The sequence below is a fragment of the Ylistrum balloti genome, unplaced genomic scaffold, assembly GCF_031769215.1.
Source record: "Ylistrum balloti isolate Yb309-2 unplaced genomic scaffold, AGI_CSIRO_Ybal_v1 Utg370444, whole genome shotgun sequence".
In the NCBI taxonomy this organism is placed as follows: Eukaryota; Metazoa; Mollusca; class Bivalvia; order Pectinida; family Pectinidae; genus Ylistrum; species Ylistrum balloti.
The window spans coordinates 400105-419548 of record NW_026782296.1 but is presented as its reverse complement, the minus strand read 5'-3'; the positions used below and the strand labels follow the sequence as shown (position 1 = coordinate 419548).

At 37.4% G+C, this 19444-nt stretch overlaps 2 protein-coding genes and 1 pseudogene across 5 annotated transcripts in view; 2 read left to right on the top strand and 1 right to left on the bottom strand.

Moving 5' to 3' along the window:
- The window catches only part of LOC132554798 (acyl-CoA-binding domain-containing protein 6-like), a 21095-nt gene extending 14927 nt beyond the window's left edge, over positions 1-6168 (bottom strand). The window contains exons 1-2 of the mRNA XM_060219110.1: positions 5825-6168; positions 5471-5492 (exon numbers count right to left, since the gene is read on the bottom strand). Coding sequence (XP_060075093.1) covers positions 5471-5492; positions 5825-6168 — 366 coding nt within the window. The remainder of the gene's footprint in view (positions 1-5470; positions 5493-5824) is intronic.
- Positions 1631-19444, top strand: LOC132554808 (uncharacterized). Of its 4 annotated transcripts, none has more exons than XM_060219122.1 (8): positions 1631-1925; positions 10155-10431; positions 11754-11784; positions 13197-13399; positions 14270-14454; positions 16242-16302; positions 16564-16725; positions 18480-19444. In XM_060219122.1, the coding sequence occupies exons 2-8, from the start codon at positions 10200-10202 to the stop codon at positions 18731-18733; spliced, it is 1128 nt and encodes a 375-aa protein (XP_060075105.1). In that variant the 5' UTR covers positions 1631-1925; positions 10155-10199; the 3' UTR covers positions 18734-19444. The 4 variants fall into 4 exon arrangements, with proteins under 4 accessions (XP_060075105.1, XP_060075102.1, XP_060075103.1 ...); XM_060219119.1 differs by having other exon boundaries at positions 16558-16725; XM_060219120.1 differs by lacking the exon at positions 1631-1925 and adding an exon at positions 2809-2846 and having other exon boundaries at positions 16558-16725.
- Positions 6174-7022, top strand: LOC132554797 (putative deoxyribonuclease TATDN2; annotated as a pseudogene).

Below are 19444 nucleotides of genomic sequence, written 5' to 3'. Positions count from 1 at the left end.
TAAGGTAGCAGTACACAGTTTCTCGGTGTGGCCATGGGTGATATTTTTGCTCATTAGATTACCCCATGATACAGGTTTTAATTAAAAATGAAACAAAAAAATCCTTGCTAAAATTGGTCCTGTCATGTTAAAGTGGACAATGTGGGGTTTCATTTTTTTCAGGATAATATTTTAGCTTTGTGTTGGAGATTACTATTTGGGCAGTCTCGAAGTAGCACCAAAAACTAGCTTACAGGAAGTGAAATTTTCATAGTGTTTACATGTGGTCATGTTATGAAGAATTTCCGAGTTGGAATTTGCTGAAATGTAAGTACTTTGTTACCATGACAGTGTTGTTGATTGTAAGATAGGTCTTTAGAATTAAATTTCTCCTAGAAAGTTGTAGTGTAGGGTTGGAAGTAGCAGTATTTTTGCATTTTTAGCATTTTTTCAGTAGGTAACCAAATGTCAGAAATCAGAGGAAATTTTTATTTACAAAAATTTCATCTCTCTACTGTTAATGTAATTGTTATGCAGTTTATAAATATATATACATGTAATGATGTATTTTTCATAACCAATCTGCTATACCTGTATATCTCAAACATGACAAATAATTTCAGGAAAAATGCAAATTAACTGTTTACTGCTACCTATTCTTAGTAATTGTTCCTATCCGCCTAATTGACATCCCCTATATATTCTTGATAATTTTGTCTATCCGTCTAATGGACATCCCCTATATATTCTTAGTAATTGTTCCTATCCGCCTATGGACATCCCCTATATACCCTTAGTTATTGTTCCTATCCGCGTAATGGACATCCCCTATATATCCTTAGTCATTGTTCCTATCCGTCTAATGGACATCTCATATATATCCTGAATTATTGTTCCTATCCGTCTAATGGACATCCCCAATATATCATTAATTACTGTTCCTATCCGCCTAATTGACATCCCCTATATATTTTTGATAATTGTGTCTATCCGTCTAATGGACATCCCCTATATATTCTTAGTAATTGTTCCTATCCGCCTAATGGACATCCCCTATATATCCTTAGTTATTGTTCCTATCCACCTAATGGACATCCCCTATATATCCTTAGTTATTGTTCCTATCTGTCTAATGGACATCTCCTATATATCCTGAATTATTGTTCCTATCTGTCTAATGGACATCCCCAATATATCATTAATTACTGTTCCTAACCGTCTAATGGACATCCCTTTTATACCCTTAGTAATTGCTCCTATCCGCCTAATGGACATCCCATATATACCCTTAGTAATTGCTCCTATCCCCCTAATTGACATCCCCTATATGTTCTTGATAATTGTGTCTATCCGTCTAATGGACATCCCCTATATATTCTTAGTTATTATTCCTATCCGCCTAATGGACATCCCCTATATATCCTAAGTTATTGTTCCTATCCGCCTAATGGACGTATCTTATATATCCTTTGTTTTTTTTCTATCCGTTCTGTGGACATCTCCTACACCGATATTAGTTATTGTTTTTCTCTGCTGTATAAAATGACTTTCGTAAGTCTACCTTAAGGGTAATACATTGTATCAGGCTTTTATAAGCGATAAAGTATTATCGGTATCTACGCGCTTGTATCTAGTAGTTTGTCCATTAGACGTATTAGATTTATGAAAGCTGGTCTGAGTGTTTTTGGGAGCTGTCGCCGCAAGACCACTTAGGATACGAGTGAGTAACGGTACACGTATTCAGTAGCCACTTTAATGGTGTCAGAAGTGACCACGAACTCTGGTGTCTCACGGTTTCGTTGGTAAATTGTTAGAAAAAAACAGTTAAGTGACAGGTGGACTACGTGTGTGTGGCAGACGACAGATTCGTTCTTACGGGAGATTTTGTAAACACGGCCGTGACTGAAATCAACGGGACAATCCCAGGATAACTCGTAACAATATAGGTACGTAATTATTTGTTACAGGAATAACATTATTACAGTTCCTTTACAAATATTTTCATATAAATTCATTGTAAACTTTCGATTAGATTTGTATTTCGCAAAACATTGAAATAATGTCATTTCGGATAAATACTGCCAGTGAATCGGACCTGGCGAGATGTTTACCAGGAATTGGTCATAAAAAGCTAGAACCTTAGTTGATTTACGGGAACGGGTAGGGCCAATTACGCCAGATATTACTGGGGCGAACACCGGACGTGGAGTATCTCAGCTCCATGGATTTCACTGTACCTGACCATGGTACCACAGTGTCACGGCGGGAAAGGGAAGAGGCTTCTAGCCCTATAGGTCCCCAATTGCCGAACACAAATCTGACAGATGTTAAGTCAGATACACTGCAGACAAGCATGTCACTACCCCACTCTCATCAGATCACAAACCCTTGTGAAAAAGTGAATACGGAAAGATGGCCAACCATAGCGGAGAATTCCGTGAAACAGCAGGAGGAACCTGTCAAAAGGTCAGATTTTTCAGTGTACCAAAAGGACAGGGGCAACAATGCAAGGTCACTAGCAGGGCATTGTTCTAAAGTTGGCATGAGAGTGTTGGGTAGTGTGTCTGGTGAAGATTATGAGGACCCGGACGAGATTAACTCGCAGCCCTCCTCGCTGAATCATCACATCTTGAACAGGGATCACATATTAGTCGGACCTCAATGCAATCCCTAGAAAGGAGACTTGCAAGACTAGGGGTGTCTAAATCACCACAGGATCCCATGGTATTCTCAAGGACCCCCTCTCCAGAATGGCTCCGACGACAGTTGTTGGAACATCACCGATATCAGCTGGAGTTGATTGAGCGTCAACTGAAGGAGAACACCAAGCAAAATACTAGTGAGCCTTCTGGGCCAGATAAGTCAAGGTATGTTCATGAGCCTTCTAGGCCAGATGATACACACATGATTCGGTCTGAGATACACAGGGTAAAGGATGCTAGAGAGTCTTCTAGGCTTCAAGCGGAAAGCAAAGTATCCGGATGTGGACTTAGAAGTTGGTCAAGGTCGTCCTCAAGATCAAGGTCAGGGTCAAGGTCAGGGTCAAAAGGACATGTTGGGTTTCATCGTGGGAGTTGGTATGACCATACCCGCCGCTCTCAGTGTTATAATTCCAGATCCCGGCGAGACAGTCCTTCACCTTCTCCCATAAGAAGACATAGGCATTCAAAGCGGGGTCGTAAGGGTTCGAAGACACGTCGTAGTGAGCGCCAGAGCTCCAGTTCTTCTGGATCGGAGCGAAGGACATCGAAGAGTCGGCGGCATAGGGTGTCGACATTACCATTCGTCTTCGAGTTCAGAGGATAGTGACAACAACGCATGTTATCGGAGCGGCAAATCATCAAGACATCGCTCTAGAGGAAACCCTAAATTGTTACCAAAGAATTTGACATTTAATGGCAAGACAAATTGGTTGTCGTTCAAACGAAAGTTTGAAAGTTATCAGTCTGTTCTTTGTTCGACGAAAAAGGAAAGTCGTGATTACCTCAGCTGGTGCTTGGAAGGTAAGTCACTAGACTTCTTAACCACTGTCACACAGGAAGGGGGAAGTTATTCTTTTAAAAAAACAATGAAGATTTTAGAGGGACGCTTTGGAGACATGGAACTAGCAGAGACCTCAAAGGCAAAGTTCCACCTAGCTCAACAGCGTGAGGATGAATCCTTAGAGGATTGGGCTAATTGTGTCCTCACTCTAGCCACACATGCTTTCAAGGAACTTCCTGAAAAATACAGCCGGAAGGAAGTTCTCACTAAATTTTGCTAAGGTTGCTGGGATAGGGAAGCAGGCAAGCATGTCTGTCTAGAAAACCCAAAGTCAATACGGCAAGCACTGGATAGGGTGAAACATTTCCAGTATATTTCACAGGCAGTTGACAGCAAGAAGAAAAAGAAGGAGGAAAAATACAACGTAAATGCTGTCGGGTCTTCTGCTGAGAGCACCAAATGGGAAGAAATTCAAAAGGCCCTCACAGAAATCCAGAAGCGGCTGGATTGTGCTGAGGCAAAGCCTGCAAAGTCAAAGGAAGAAAAAGTGTTCAAGAAGAAGGATGCAGAATGTTTCTTTTGCAAAAAGAAGGGACACTTCAAGAGAGACTGTACAGTGCTCCAGATAACTTTTTGACATGTGGGGTTTTCACTCCTACCTTTATAAATTGATGGGTTTTTTCACCCCTGCCTTCATCAAGTGTATGGGTTTTTCCATATTAGGGTAACACTGAATTTGTAAACATTTTTGACAGCGCCATATTTGCTATGCGACTGGTTTATAATCACGATCAAGAAAGCGCTTGTTACGAGTTTCGTTTACTTGATAAGTGTCTGTTTGACTTAGATTATTGAGTTTTCTAACTACGTACTATTGGAGCCGGACATTGACGCAGAGTCCGGATTTCACATGGGTTAATGACGCAAATCTTATTTTTTTCCTAGCGTGAAATTAGAAATATTGTGCGTGAAAACGCATTCACGCAGGCTATCTGGAGCACTGATGGGGTATATCTTCATATATACAGCTATCTTATATCGCTTTCTTATATTGTACATTGATAGTCATATGGTACTTATCTCCCTTGGATTAACTGCCATTGTCAATTTTGAACCTATAAACATTCAGTAAGTAAAAGGATGCAGTTCTCAGAACAACAGTCAACAGGTTCTGACATATAGGTGTGACATAATGTGAAAATAATCATGAAAATGAACAAATACACTTAAAACATTTTTCCCTATACGAACTGCAGTGAATCAAATTTGATCTCCTCTCCAGGAGATCTAAGGGTGACAGAATTCAATATTTTAATAAAGTTTTAACACAGGTAACTTATCACAGTGTATATGATAAAGTAACAAATAATGATGGAGTCTACTATTATAATTACCAGGTGGAAATGTAGATTGTACATGTATCACATATACAGGTAAACAAACCTGTTATATCACAATGTACACAAGCTTGTCACCAAATTATTTATTATCTCTCGTCTGTAAGATAAAATATATGAGTAATTTTTAATATCTTATATGATTGTTTATAGATTGAGATTATAGTTATTGCTAATATAATCACTCCAACCAACAATGGTTGGTCAGACAAAGGTTAACTTCTGATTACAATACTGATCTCAGTATTTAGTCACACCGAGTCACTGTCCCTGTACATAGGTAACATCAGTACATGTAAACAGTTCAAATAACATCACAGGTGAAACAATCACAAGCTGGAGTTAGAAAAATGCACCCAAATTAGCACATTTATGATTTAACAAAAAGGTAATCTGATAACTCTTATCATGCAAAGCATTGTTAACTCTAACCTCAAAATTTTACTGCTGTTATGTCAATGACTGAAATTTAATTGAAAATGAAAACAAAGTGAGCATGGCCTAACATCTAAATATACCCCACTTCCTAATCTTTTATCTTTATTTTCATCATTTATTTATAAGTACAGTGCTCCAGATAACTTTTTGACATGTGGGGTTTTCACTCCTACCTTTATAAATTGAGGGGTTTTTTCACCCCTGCCTTCATCAAGTGTATGGGTTTTTCCATATTAGGGTAACACTGAATTTGTAAACATTTTTGACAGCGCCATATTTGCTATGCGACTGGTTTATAATCACGATCAAGAAAGCGCTTGTTATGAGTTTCGTTTACTTGATAAGTGTCTGTTTGACTTAGATTATTGAGTTTTCTAACTACGTACTATTGGAGCCGGACATTGACGCAGAGTCCGGATTTCGCACGGGTTAATGACGCAAATCTTATTTTTTTCCTAGCGTGAAATTAGAAATATTGTGCGTGAAAACGCATTCACGCAGGCTATCTGGAGCACTGACTGTAGAACCTGGAAAAAGCACAAGAAGGAAGAGGCCGGAAGGAAGGATTTAAACGCGTAGGGCCCAGGAAGATCGACCTAATCCCTGGGCGACAAAAGAAAAAAGGGTCGAAAGATTCAGCTCCCCAGACAGAGGCTTCTAGAACCTCTGAGGTTGATGATTTTGAGGAAGGTAGCGCTGACACCATTCCCTCTGCTGACCATATCTCTAGTAAATCCCCTGATGACGGCACTACCTTGGCTTCTGGCCAGAGTGTCCAAGAAAAGACAGAACTGGAGGTACTTGAGGCAGAGAAAGAGGAACTTGGTGTATATAGGGTCTGTGCTGGATCATCTTCTGTGCCGATTACCATTGGAAATGTGCATGTACAGGCACGCATGGATTCGGGTGCAGAAATCACCATAATTACCTGTAGCATTTGATGCACACTCCCATCTTGATCACACTGTCAAAGCTATGGGACTGTCCCAGGGAGCATCATTTGAAGATGTTTGGCGGGAACAACTGTGGAGAGTGGGAAGGAAGTTGATCCGGTTGGGTTGTGTGTGTCCTTCTGTGATCCCTATACCTATCCGACCGGACGGAGTCTTCTTGACCTTCCCGAGGATATGGTAGTTGCAGTAGGCCTCCACCCCAAACACCATTTCCGTCACCAGAAAGACGAAGATGAATCTTTCAGGAGGTTAAAGGAGCTTTCCTGGCTAGGAAGAGTCACTGCAATAGGTGAGGTGGGGCTGGCCAGAACAGATGGACTTACTGGAGAGAGTGTTGACGCTTTTGCGGGGACGACACACCTTGGTGCTTCACTGTAGAGGAATGCCAGGAGATACTGGGACAGAGGCCTACATGTTGCTGTTGCATCTTGTGAGGAAGAATGTACCTGCTGATCAGAGGATATACTTGCATTGTTTTTCTGGAGACGAGTATGTCCTCAGCCAGTGGTTAGCAGCGTTTCCCAACCTGTACCTGGGATTTACTCGCATGGTCCAGTCTTTCTCCGGACCACAGGTTCATGCCCTGAAGGCAGTTGCGGCAGACAGGATCGTCTTGGAGACAGATGCCCCATATTTTGTGAAAGCAGGTCAAAAGTGGTCTGCTCCGAATCAGCTTTATTCGGTTGTAGAGATAATCGCTCCAATTCAGCAGATCCAGGTGGATGCCTTTCTGCAGGCATCAGCCGAGAATGCAAGGAGACTGTTCAATTAACAGCGAGCAGGCGGCTGATGTACCTCGGGCATAATGCTTGGTCCCAGATAAAAGGACAGACATCAGAGCACATGGCTTCTTCATACACTCTGATGAATGTGCCACTGAGGCTTCTTGCCCAGGACACATTAAGGTAAGGCATTCTCCCAAAATCTGTTGAATATCACAGTAGCTTTTGGCCTACATCAGCATGCCGGGATATGGTCAATTTCCGACGTACCTGCAGGTGAAGTATCCTACTGGGGATCAACTCCTTCATCATAAAGTTGGGAGGAGTGTAGTGAAAGTATCCTGGGGGGTAGGATTTACTGGGGTAAGTATTTGCCTCTAGTGTGCAAGGGGTGTGAGTATTGCCGGAAGTAGCGCATGCGCAGTGTGAGAAAACAGAGTTGAAGCGAGCATGGAAGCTGGTCTGTGTGTTTTTGGGAGCTGTCGCCGCAAGACCACTTAGGATACAAGTGAGTAACGGTACACATATTCAGCAGCCACTTTAGTCATAACTACATTGAACACAACCATAGTATTTCAACAGTTCAAATGTAAGAAGAGAAGCACGGTGTGGCTTACGTATCCTATCGACATCGGTTTCGTATCCCGGTACGTAACAGTCATTTTGTCGAGCCGTTTTACATGAACTATTAAGATAAGTTTATTTTCATATATAAGTCCTCTGAACCAGACTTAAAATACGTAAGATATTACAGTTATTATGCACAGTTCTCTTACAAATGTGCGTTATGTATACAATTTGATAATTATGTGATTGCAGCTCTGTATTTGAAGAACAGTTCTTAGTTTTTCCAGTTCAAATTCATTTTCAAATCTGTTAATATCATTTGCTGAAATTACATGTTCAGATAATTTATTCCAAATGGTTGCCGATCTAATTGAAAAAAGTTTTTTCTTAACATTGTTGAAAGCGTCGTTGAGCAGCGCCATCCCGTAACATTACTGAATTGCAGCATTCCTGTTCATATGTTCAGTTAATGATTTTGTACAGTTCTATAATATCTTCTCTTACTCTTCTGAAGGCTAATGTTGGTAGATGTAGTCTCTCCAGTCTGTGGCTGTAGCTGAGGTTACTCATGCCTGAAGGCACTTGGTTGCCCATCTTTGTACTCCCTCTATCTTATTGATGTGTTTTTATTATATGCTGCCCATACAGGCCACATGTAATCCAGATGTGAGCGTACCAGGCATTTGTATAAAGGTATAAAATACCTTTGATCCATGAACAGGAAAGTTCTCCTGAGAAGAGCAAACATTGAGCTAGATTTTTTTTCCTGGGTTACTGTCTGTAAGTGTGTCCCATGGAGGTGATATGTTGAACTAAAAGGTTTCCTGTCCTTGAGCAATCTAATTACCCAATTTCATGTGTTTGCATTTGTCTGGTACAATCTCTTCTTTTACAGCCATGACTGTCATCTCTTCATTCACCTTTGATTCTCATTGATACAAGGCAGTGTGACTTCCTCCTCCTCTTCCTTTACAAAATCATTACTGGAAATCTTACACAGTACATCAGCTCTATCTTTATCAATTGTGGTTTTTGCTGAATTTTAATTTTCTGGGTTTGAATAGAGATCTCTGATATTTGATGTTGTTGTTGATTTTGATTGTATATAGTTCCAGATGGCTTTTTTGGCAATATCATATTCATACTGTTTCCTGAGTTAACAAGTTTGTTACTTTACTTTTCTGACTTTATTATAGTCATTCTTGTTGCTACATCCTTGCTGTTTATTGCCTTCTTAGAAAAGGCATGTTTCTTTTTTATGGCTTCCTTTGTCATTTCATCAATGAGAAAGCTGTACTTGTTGTTTCTTCCTATTGTAATGATCTTTGTAGGCACATGATTTCTTCTACTTCTTTTAGCATATACCTGAAATTGATCCAGTTGATACTGTTAGAATTATCCGTAACGCAGTCCCATTTTATTTTGCTTAACTCTAACTTTTACTCTGAGTGCACTAACTTAACAGTATTCAATTCTTGATAGTTTTCATCATCAGTTATTACTAGATGTAAAATGTTGGGATTGTCTCCTACTCACCATCTTGTCATTTCTGACTCATGTTTGCACAGAGTTTTTATTAAAGCTTTTCTATGAACTTGCATTCTTTTGTTTCTGTGCTTTCTCCCTTGGTGTTCCAAGAATCCCAATTTATTCCGGGATAGTTGAAGTCTCCCATTATCAAGAGTTTTTTGTGGCCCATGTTTGCTGCTATCTCCAAAAGGTCTTGTAGTTTGTTGATAATTTCTACTGATCAGGAGTCCAATCTTCCTTATAGGAAGGGGTTATGAAAAACACCATGCCATTGCTTGGGTTTGAACTATTGACCCTTTGGTCTCTAGCCGTAACTCTACTGCACAACTTAAAGGGAAATTTGATCAATGGCCAACAAAACTCCATGGGTTGTGGTATTTGGAGTCTTGGGTTCAGATTTAAGAAATCTCCATAAAAACAGGGGAAGTAGCATAAAAGGAGTCGGTCAGTGCTAATTGTAAATTGATTATGGTCTTTGTTACTTTGCTGATAGAACATGCCTCTTTGGGTCGGTTGGTAGAGCAGGTTCAATTCTTGATTGGAGCACTCGACAGGAATGTGTATTTTCATTGTTCTTTCACATCTAATTAAACTAATGTGTCGATGATCTTAAAAATAAAAACCTTGCCCGAAAAATGACATCATTGCTGGATGAACCAAGACTAAGTGTATTATACTCTGACTATGACATATTGATTTGTAGTTGAATTCATAAATACATGTACTTTATTACATTACAGTTATTAAAGAGCTTTCCTCCAACCCTCCGTATTATTTATTTATGTTTTGAGTAGGTTAAGTCGAAAATTGAAATACTACGTTTACCAACTCCATATTACATGTATATATAAAATCCATGCAGACTTAAAATTTTGATCATATTTCGAATAACTATGGCAGACTCAAAGTGCATGTAATCTTAAGCCATGGTGTGATAGCGCAAATGTGTCCTATCTTGGAGTTATCAATAGCCAAGGCAACAACACAAAGAAATGTATGTCAGAAATTATACACATTTTGATAAAAACAATTCTATTTTAAGGGATTTATATGAAAACGATCATATAACTTATTGTTTGTTTCAGAAAAAGATATCGTCCAGTTTTGAAGATCACGGTCAGATACTCTAGATGTCATCTCGTATTGTTAGTGTAATACAATCCCCACCAGGGAAAAAGAAACAGTTTCCTGTTACCAATAATGTGCTTCATAAAGAAAATCTGGTGTCCATGTTTTTTGGAGCAACTGGTCTGGAATACTGCCTGGATGGAGTTTGGAAGGCAGTTGATATGACTGAAGATATGTTTAACTTGCCCTCTGATGTTTCTGAATTTGAGGTTGTCAGCAATGTCTATGACATCGGTAAGAATCAAATTTGTGAGAAATACCTGTACCATGTCTGCATGACAATGACAATCCCAGTACTCAACAGTCCACCCCAATCCTCTCTCTGACTACCCAAACACTCAGTCATCAGTGTCAGAAATTGAACTGATGAACCAACAAACTCTTCTGTGTAAGCTCTTGAACAGGTGAGCAGTACAGGTCTGTTGAGTCTCTATCACAAAATGTATGTTGTATATTCAGATGACAGTTAAGGCCCATGGGTCTCTTGTTCATTCTTGATCTCTGAACAAATGTCTACTCAACTAAAATCCACTGCTTTGCCATGGATTGCGGAAACTTTGGTCTGTTTAAAATGGCACTATGACAGGATTCAAGTATTTAATGTCATTTGTCTCTTCAGGTGGGTGTAGTATCTGGGGGTAATTCTAGTTAAAGATATTTTGGGATAAACATGGAAAACTTGACACTTTTCTCAAATTTCTGGATCATTTGCCATAACTTTTTAATGGGGAATTCCTCCTTCAGATGTCATCAACTGAAAACTTATACACATGATGCTTATTTCCTACTAAGGGAATTACCTAGACTTTTTACACCTGTGTAAGTCCACTTATGGATATTGAAATATGCTAAAAACTAGGCATTTTCATGAAGACAAGTATCATTAGCTTTCTTTTTCTATGAAAATTTGTCAACAACTTGTAATTTATGAAATTTATGTGACCTTAAATTGTATAAAACAAAATCAGCAAATCATTGCCCTGCAGACAAATGTGTATCTTTGAGTAACCTGCTTGTCGATCTCACTTTTTTCATTGTATTGCATTCACTTCTCTCATTCCACCTGCAAACCCTTTAAGGTGTTGTCCTCTATCATATACAGGAGTACGTGAAAATGTTACCAGGTCTAGAAACATTCACCTGTGTATCAGCAGAAACAACCATAATAGATGTAGTATTTCTATGGAAAATCCAAATACCACCCTCCTCCCCCATCACCATAATTTTTTGTCAAGGGTGGTCTAGTGGTGCACTGCAAATGCACTTGCCTTTCAGTTATCAGGGTTCGATTCCCAGAACGGATTTGAAAAAGTATGTGGTTTCCTGCCCGATCATGTGGGTTTTCCCCCGTGTGCTCCAGTTTCCTCCCACAATAAGACCCTAGTGCAATTACATCCAGGCCAACAAGACTGATTAGTATAAGTTGAAATAGCTTGTTTAGCAATTGTTGTGAATAAATAAAGTTGATATTATAATCTTTAGTCAGTGTGTTGGCTCCTGGGCTTATTAAAAGATTCATTCTAAAGACCCTAAATGAAGATGATATCTATTTTCAGATGGACATAGCCATAAAAAGTTCAAAGAAAGGTATAGTATTTCATTGTTATCAATACTGTATTACTTCAGGGATATGATTTGGATTTCTGTCAGTTTTGTAATACAATATCATTTTACTAGAATATGATACTTAAAGATAATACCAAATAAAAAAACAACAACAACATTATTGTGTCTACTTTGTATCCATTTTATTTTTATCATTAGATGATGGCTGACAGGTGGCCATCTTGGGTTTTGACAGAAATACAAATCGCTATTATCACTATTTCTCTAGAAGTACTGGGTGGATCATTATCAGATTTCATTTGTTGGTTTCCGTACAGGCAGCCATCTTAGATTGTGAGAGTTTGTTATTGCTCTTTCTGCTGAAGTGTTTGATGTTCACATTTCATATTTAGGTTTACCTTGGACTTCACACTTGAGCAAATGCAAGGCCATCTTGGTTTTTGACAGACATAATTTGTTATCATTATTTGGACAGCTGATATATGGCCATCTTGGTTGGATTTTGATTACCGTAGTATCACTGTTTCTTTTGAGGAATTGTCCAATTTCATATAATTAAGTGCAAATAAGAGGAAAAAACGGAAAACATCCCACTTTTAAAGAACAGATGAGGATCACATAATGGTGGGTTTCCAAGATCTCTCTGGGATCTTTTGTTTTTATTTCAAATAAAATTAAAACAATAAATAGCCATAATAAAGCTCAATTTTCAAGGTCACTTGGATGAAATATGATAAAAAGTTTTAAAACTACATACAATACATTATGCATCTGGTCTACCTAGTCTACTGGTTGTGTTATAAGAATTTCAATTCTAATGACGTTACCAACCTGAAGAAAATGTTCCAAAACAAAATAATATATATCTGGCCAACCAGATTATCCAGAGCAGCCATTCTTTGTTGCATTATGTAAATCACCTCTCTAAATTGTTTTCAATGATAATTGGCCCCATACATGCACACTGATTTCTTTACCACACCTACCAGTATCTTTTTGTCAATATGAAACATCTGTCTTACCTCATTTTATGGACACAACAATAAAATCAGTGATACATAAAAAAAATAGACAAGAGATGGTTTAAACACATCTTTTGTGACCTACATTGTAAAAAAAAAACTGGATATCTATTTTTTTACAGATACAGTCATACATAACGTACCACATTTATCACTTGTATTCCATTTGAAGATTCTCCTGGTTAATTCGGTAAAAATTCATGCACATTTGTTGACCTGAGTGAAAATTTAAAAAAAAATGGTAGACTGAAAGAGAAGGAATGCCAGGTCATTGCCTGCACTCAGCAATGCAATGGACCAGGTGAGCTAAAATAGAAAATAACAGTGAACATCTTCACCTTTAGCAGTTTAGAAATTATTGTCATCAAATATATATCTTGTAAATATTGTAATCATTCTTATTTAATGAAGCGAGATTACCAAGATCTCGAGGCGGACACCAGTCAGACATTTAGCTGTTATCATTGGTAACTCTGACTTCGGTCGTGAACCTCTGCCTGGGGCAACAACAGATCTCAATGTAATGACAGAGATATTTTCTATGCCGCCTTTCAACTATACAATATTGAAGTGCTCAAATTTGACTGTACAACAAATGAAAGAGGTTGTCAAAGGTAGGTGAATGATGTACAGAAATACACATATTTTTCTTAAGAAGATCATATGTTCATCCATTTTAATCCAATATATTTCCTTATCAAGATTGAGTGTACATTGTGTATCATCTTAAAAAAAAATAAATTGGGGGGAAAAAACTGGAAGCTCATTATTAATGTTGTTTGCTTGGTTTGCATCTCACTAATAACTGCATTGCTAATCATTTTATGATTCCATCTGCTCAAGTTACCCTTTGTCTATTGTCCCTCATTCTGTCCTAAAACAATTCTTGTTACAGCTATTTCTGGAGAAATGCTGAACCCTTCCTCAGATTTTATTTGTAGACTGTCTTAGTCCCTAGTTGTACATGATCAGTTTTTTGACAAGAGGAGAGAAATAGAATGGCTTACAGATGATGATATTCGATGTTGAAAGTTTATTGCATGGATCTTTCTCAAATTTCATATGAAAACTCTCTTGGTGCATTGGTATGTATGTTCAATTGTGGGATTGATCATAAAAACAAAATGGCTGACAGTCAATGGATTTTGAAGTTAAAATTTGTTATCACTATTACTTCAAATGATCTGGACAGATTGATCATTCTTCTATTTGATTTGTAGGTACTCATTATTGCTCATTTTGCATTTTCTGTTAAAAGACTGATTAAATAACAAAATGGCTAAAAGGTAGCCATATTGGATTATTATATTTCCAAAAGATCATTCTCATGTTTGATGTGAAGATTCCCCTTGGTTTATAATTGTGCAGTTTTTGAGGGACAAGAAAGGAGCGAAAAAAAGGGAAAAGATTGTGCTGATAAAGAACCAATAAAGATCGTACAATGGTTGGTACCAAGATCTCTCATGGATCTCTTGCTATTTCAGATGCAGTAGCTGTAGGTAGAAGTGCTCAGAACTTGCAATCCTTCCTTTTTTCTGTGTCCACACATGGATTTGTTTCACAAGGACAGCAAATGTTTAGAGGTGTTAGCTATTACAATTCAGTGAGTCTTCTAGATCTGATGACTCCAATTCTAGCACTGCCTTCACCTAAAGTATTTCTTGTCAATGTAAGTACAATGTTTTGTTATCTATAACCTTTTTGTTATGTGTATGTTGATAGTGATGACCAGTTATTGTTATTTGTAAATGTTGTAAGTGGTGATTGTGTTGAAGTGAAGGTACGATTATTTTGTAATTTAGGTTGAATGTGTATAGCTCCGATTATTTTCAGCTTATTAGGTATTGTGCATCAATCATACATTGTCCACCTGCATCATCAACCTTTCCGGCCAGAATTATCAGATTGTAAATTCTTTAAAATCAATTTTTGCTGATATCACTTTTTGGGAATTCAAAATGTGATCAAATGTTTTAGAGATTCTTTAAGAGTGACCTGATATTGTGGATTGCTGCTGTGAGCCATTTTGAAATTTGAAGTTTGTGATTGCTTTTTCCAATGATTTATCAGAAGGATTCTTTTATGAAACAACATGAACATGGATCATCTTGTGTTCTTGTTGCTCAAACCATTCGAGTTATTAGATTGATCTGCTTCCAGACAGCCATTAATGGTCATTTTGAATATTTGGCATTTGATTTTCATGATTGACCTTCATCTAAGTATGCTAAAGTTGTAAATTGATACCAATTCAATTAACAGCTTTAACATATTTGACTCCTGTGACCTTGAAAGTGGATCAAGGTCTTTCATATTATCAAAGCTCATAGCTGATGACCTTACATCTTACATATCAATACCAAGACTCTAGATCAACTGAAACTTGAGAAAACGATGAAAAAATATTGTTTCAAGATTTTTAAGAAATTTGACGTGACCTTGGAAAGTGTGCAAAGGTCATTATTATGAACTGACGTGATAACCTTTTATTTCAGCATTCCAAGTATTGTCATCCTGTGGTTCTTAGTTATTGATAAAAAGCCATTTGAAGATTTCAACACAATTGACCCAGTTGACCTTGAAAGTAGGTCATTGTCATTCATATAAACAAACTTGATAGCCACAGTCCAAATTATCTTCCATATGGAATCTTTTGACTTTGCAGAACATGAAAAAAAAATTGCAAAGTTTGTTACCAGGAGGGGTGGGGACCAGTAGGAGAGCACTTTCTTTGAAATCCTGTTCCTCTCGTAGGAATGTTTGGATTTTGCCCAAATTTGCTCTGAAGCATCCCCTGTGTGTACTGAACTCAACTTTGTAGAAACAGTGGGTGAAGGTGCCTTAGGTTGATAACAAATTCTTTAAAATCCAACTTCTGCAGGAAATTTTAAACTCTGCCCAGATTTGGTTTGAAGCATTCTATGGTGAAAGGGAATCAGTTTTGAGAAAACTTTGGGTTTTGACCTGTGGTGAGGCCCAATACGGGAAATACAGCAAATTCTCTGAAATCATTCTTCTTCTGAAGAAATACCTGAATGTTGGCCCAAATTGGGTCTGAAGCATCCATGGGTGAAGACGACTCAATTTTGTTCAAATGGTGGGTTTCTGCTCCTTAGGGGATTAAAATAGAGTCAATTCTTTCAAATCCTACTCCTGCTGTAGCAATGATTATATTTTGCCCAAATTTGGTCTGAAGAAGCTTTTAGTGGGGAGGAATCAGTTTTATAAGAAAATTATGGGTCTCTGCACCCTGGGTTTCACCAGTGTCAGAGATGTTTGTAATGCTGGTGCATTTGGCCTCTTGTTTTTAGATTACTTTTGAGAACTGAAATCCCTGTAATAAATATATTAATTGTTATTCTTCATTACATATAGGCTTTGGCATATATTGAAAGGCTTCAAGTACTACAGGCCTATTTTACCTCTGATTATCAGTATTTATCATTCATCTTGCAGGCTTGCAGATACTCTGGTTTTGAAGAAAATGTTCCACCAGACCCAGGTGTAGAAGTCAAAGGTTTGTGTTGGGTTCTGACTAAAAACCAAGCATTGTTTTGTTGCTGAAAACAATTGATTTTGTACTCGAGTAAAATAAGAAACAGGCATTTGGTTATTACTGAAAACACTGTCTATAATGTGTCTTTCATTGAAATATTATCTGCTTAAGTTATTAATGAAAACACTCTAGAAAAGATTTCCTGTCCTGATCTATATATGTAGTGCCTACAGATATTTCTTCATATTTATCATTGGGCTTGACTATTGTCTGTAGTTACAGGTGAATCAACTATGCCTCCAGGAGGAGTTGGGGATGGTGATACACCTATGCGATCAGGAGATCAAATTGTACCATTGCCTTCACTGACAAACAATATCAATATGGACAGTTATTTGCAACTCTGTCCAACTAATTGCCTCATAGTCTATGGGTGTCTTGCAGGTAAGTTTTCTGTAGTGTATAATTTCTATAGGTCTGTTAAAAATTTGGATAGGGAGTATAACATTATGGCATTTCATCATCTGTTGGTTTAATTGTCCAATCTTCTTAATGCGGAGAACTCATCCAACATTTTTCATCGGACCTCTTTCAAATTTTGTGAGCTCAGTCATTGTGACATGAAGTTGCGTTTACTGAAAAGAGTGCTGATTCACTTAATCTTCATATGAACATCAATAAGTTTGAGAAGAATTGTTATCATAGTGGCTTCCGCCCTATTGTGACAGCTCTGTCCGTTTGTCTGAAATGTTTATGTGTCAGCTTCATTGTAGAGCAATGAAATTTAGATGCGTTATACCAAATTCTTGTCTACCAAAAGGTCAATTTCTCAATCTTTTCATAGCACCACTTTATTTGTCCACACACGCATGTCTCAGAAACACATTTGTGTCCATTTCATAACTTTGTAGCTAGTAGTCATAGAAGAGGAATGACGTTTTGTTTGATTAGTAAGCACTGTTATAAGGCGTGTCACATACTTCTTTGTACTCCAATGGTCAAGTTCTCAAACTGCAGCCTTCCAGTTGTACTCTATATGATGAACTATGAAAAGTTGTGTCTACTTCATAAGTTTAATGGAAATCAGTCATACTAAAGGGATGAAACTTTGCATGATTGTTAATCAATATGAGAAGGAGAGCCACCGTTGTTTTGTCTTGCTCGGATGAAGGGCTCCAAAGTTTGTCAAGACAAATGACCTTGACCCATTTCCAAGGTCACAGGTGTTAAAACATTTAAATGACCCAGTATGCTGATATTGGGCCTGTATTATGCTGGGATGAAGGGTTTCCAATTTCATTAAACAGAATGACCTTTCATTGTCAAACATGTTACATTCATCTCAGTAACCTGAAGGCCCAGGTAATTCCTATTGAAAATATATCAAACTTGGTTAGAAATACTCCCGAGGGGTTGATGTGTGGGGCCAAAACGGGTCAAATTGACTCAAATTTTGAAGATCTTCTCAATACCCAAATATGATAGAATCTGTAATATTATCTTCATGAATTGAAGACTTTATATACAAAAAATTCATTTTGAGTGCAACTTCTTTTAATTGAAATGTGATCACAAGGCTAAACATGGGCTGGCAGTTTACATTAAGCACTCTTTACATTATACGTTTACAATTTAGTTCACATTATCTTACTTTGGAAACAAGATTATTTCTATGACATGTTACAACAGCAGCTTTGTAACTCAGGTGACTGTTAAAGCCCATGGGCCTCCTGTCTTTTGTTCTGTTTACCATTTTAAATGGTGTCTTGTGATGTCCCCTAGTTTTTAATCAATTTCTTTCAAATTTTGTAGGCTTTATTTAAATGACATGAATTTGTGCTTTCTGAGGCATTTTATTTAGACAATTATTGCTTCATCTTCATATATGTATATATTCTCTTTAGAGCAGTAATATGCTTTGCTTTTGCAAGATATGGGCATATATTGTTCCAACTGGCAGGTCTTCTTCTTGAATGAAGTATATTGTATAGTAAAAACACCTGATTAAAGTTTAAAAGGGATTCAAAAGCTGGGAATTTTGCATGCTAGGATGTAGGAAAAACAAGTTCTCTCAGGTCAAATGTTTGGAAATCTTTTGTAAATGAGCTTGAAGCCTGCAAGTTGATCTTTTTACATATCAGAACCAGGAGACAAGTCAAGGTTGTGCATGAAGTCCATTATATTGTAATCTCTTATAGGAGAAGGAACCTATGATTTTGTACCATCTGAACCTCAAGAAACAAGACGTATCAGCTGGCTTGTATGCAGTCTGAAGAAGGTATGGGAAAGTATGAGAACACAGGACACAGTTGATATGCTTGATCTGTTCACACAGGCCAATGGCTACTGTTCTCGCAAATTAGAAGCAGCTGGTAGAAAGTATACTTTTGTGCTGGAACACAGACTAACTTCAGTAGAAGGACTCTGCTTCTCCCAACAGAAACTGAATTAAACTTTTGATAGTGGAAGTAGAACTTCATATTCTGAACAGGTCAAATAATGTAAGGAATGTAGAAGCAAATTTGATTCCATTGTTATGAAAATAAGGTGGAGTGGGAAACAATTTTTCCTATGAAGATACTGATAAATCATATATCAATATTCATGGAACTCGAACTGAGCTTTTGCTGTCAACTTCTTTTACTAATTTCTGGCCTAGTTTCATGACATAAGGCTTTTAGATACCTTTGATGAAGTCTGACAAAGTTTGTAAATAGAAATGACCATGACACATATCTAAGATCGCCTAGGTCAAATTTGCTATTTTAATTAACAAACAAAGACAGTGATTTAAACAGCCAGACCATCTGATGATGGTTGGCTAAATACAAGACAGGAACACACACCTAACAAGTGTTGATTTAATTATCAACGGGTGGATGATTTCAAGTCTTGATGGACTTTGAAAATGTTTTTAAGACTATATAATGAAAATTATGCATGTTTATAGATTAAATTTGTATCCACACCTAGAAAAACATGTAAAAATCTATTAACTTGGTGTCCCATTAACCTTTTGTATTCCCAAGCCATATCATGGGAGATAATTATTAAATCATACTTATGTTAATATGACTTTTTAAAATACTGGAATAAAAATGTTTTACATTTAATATATAATAAATGTGTTTTTATTAAAATACTTGAATAAAAATGTTTTACA

What these genes read in the sequence shown, in the direction of transcription:
- LOC132554808 (XM_060219119.1), top strand. Translation starts at nt 10,200, where the DNA reads ATGTCATCTCGTATTGTTAGTGTAATACAATCCCCACCAGGGAAAAAG. An exon ending in CAGCAATGTCTATGACATCG is followed by an intron (nt 10,432 to 11,753) that starts GTAAGAATCAAA and finishes ATCTATTTTCAG; the next exon opens with ATGGACATAGCCATAAAAAG. An exon ending in AATGAAAGAGGTTGTCAAAG is followed by an intron (nt 13,400 to 14,269) that starts GTAGGTGAATGA and finishes TTGCTATTTCAG; the next exon opens with ATGCAGTAGCTGTAGGTAGA.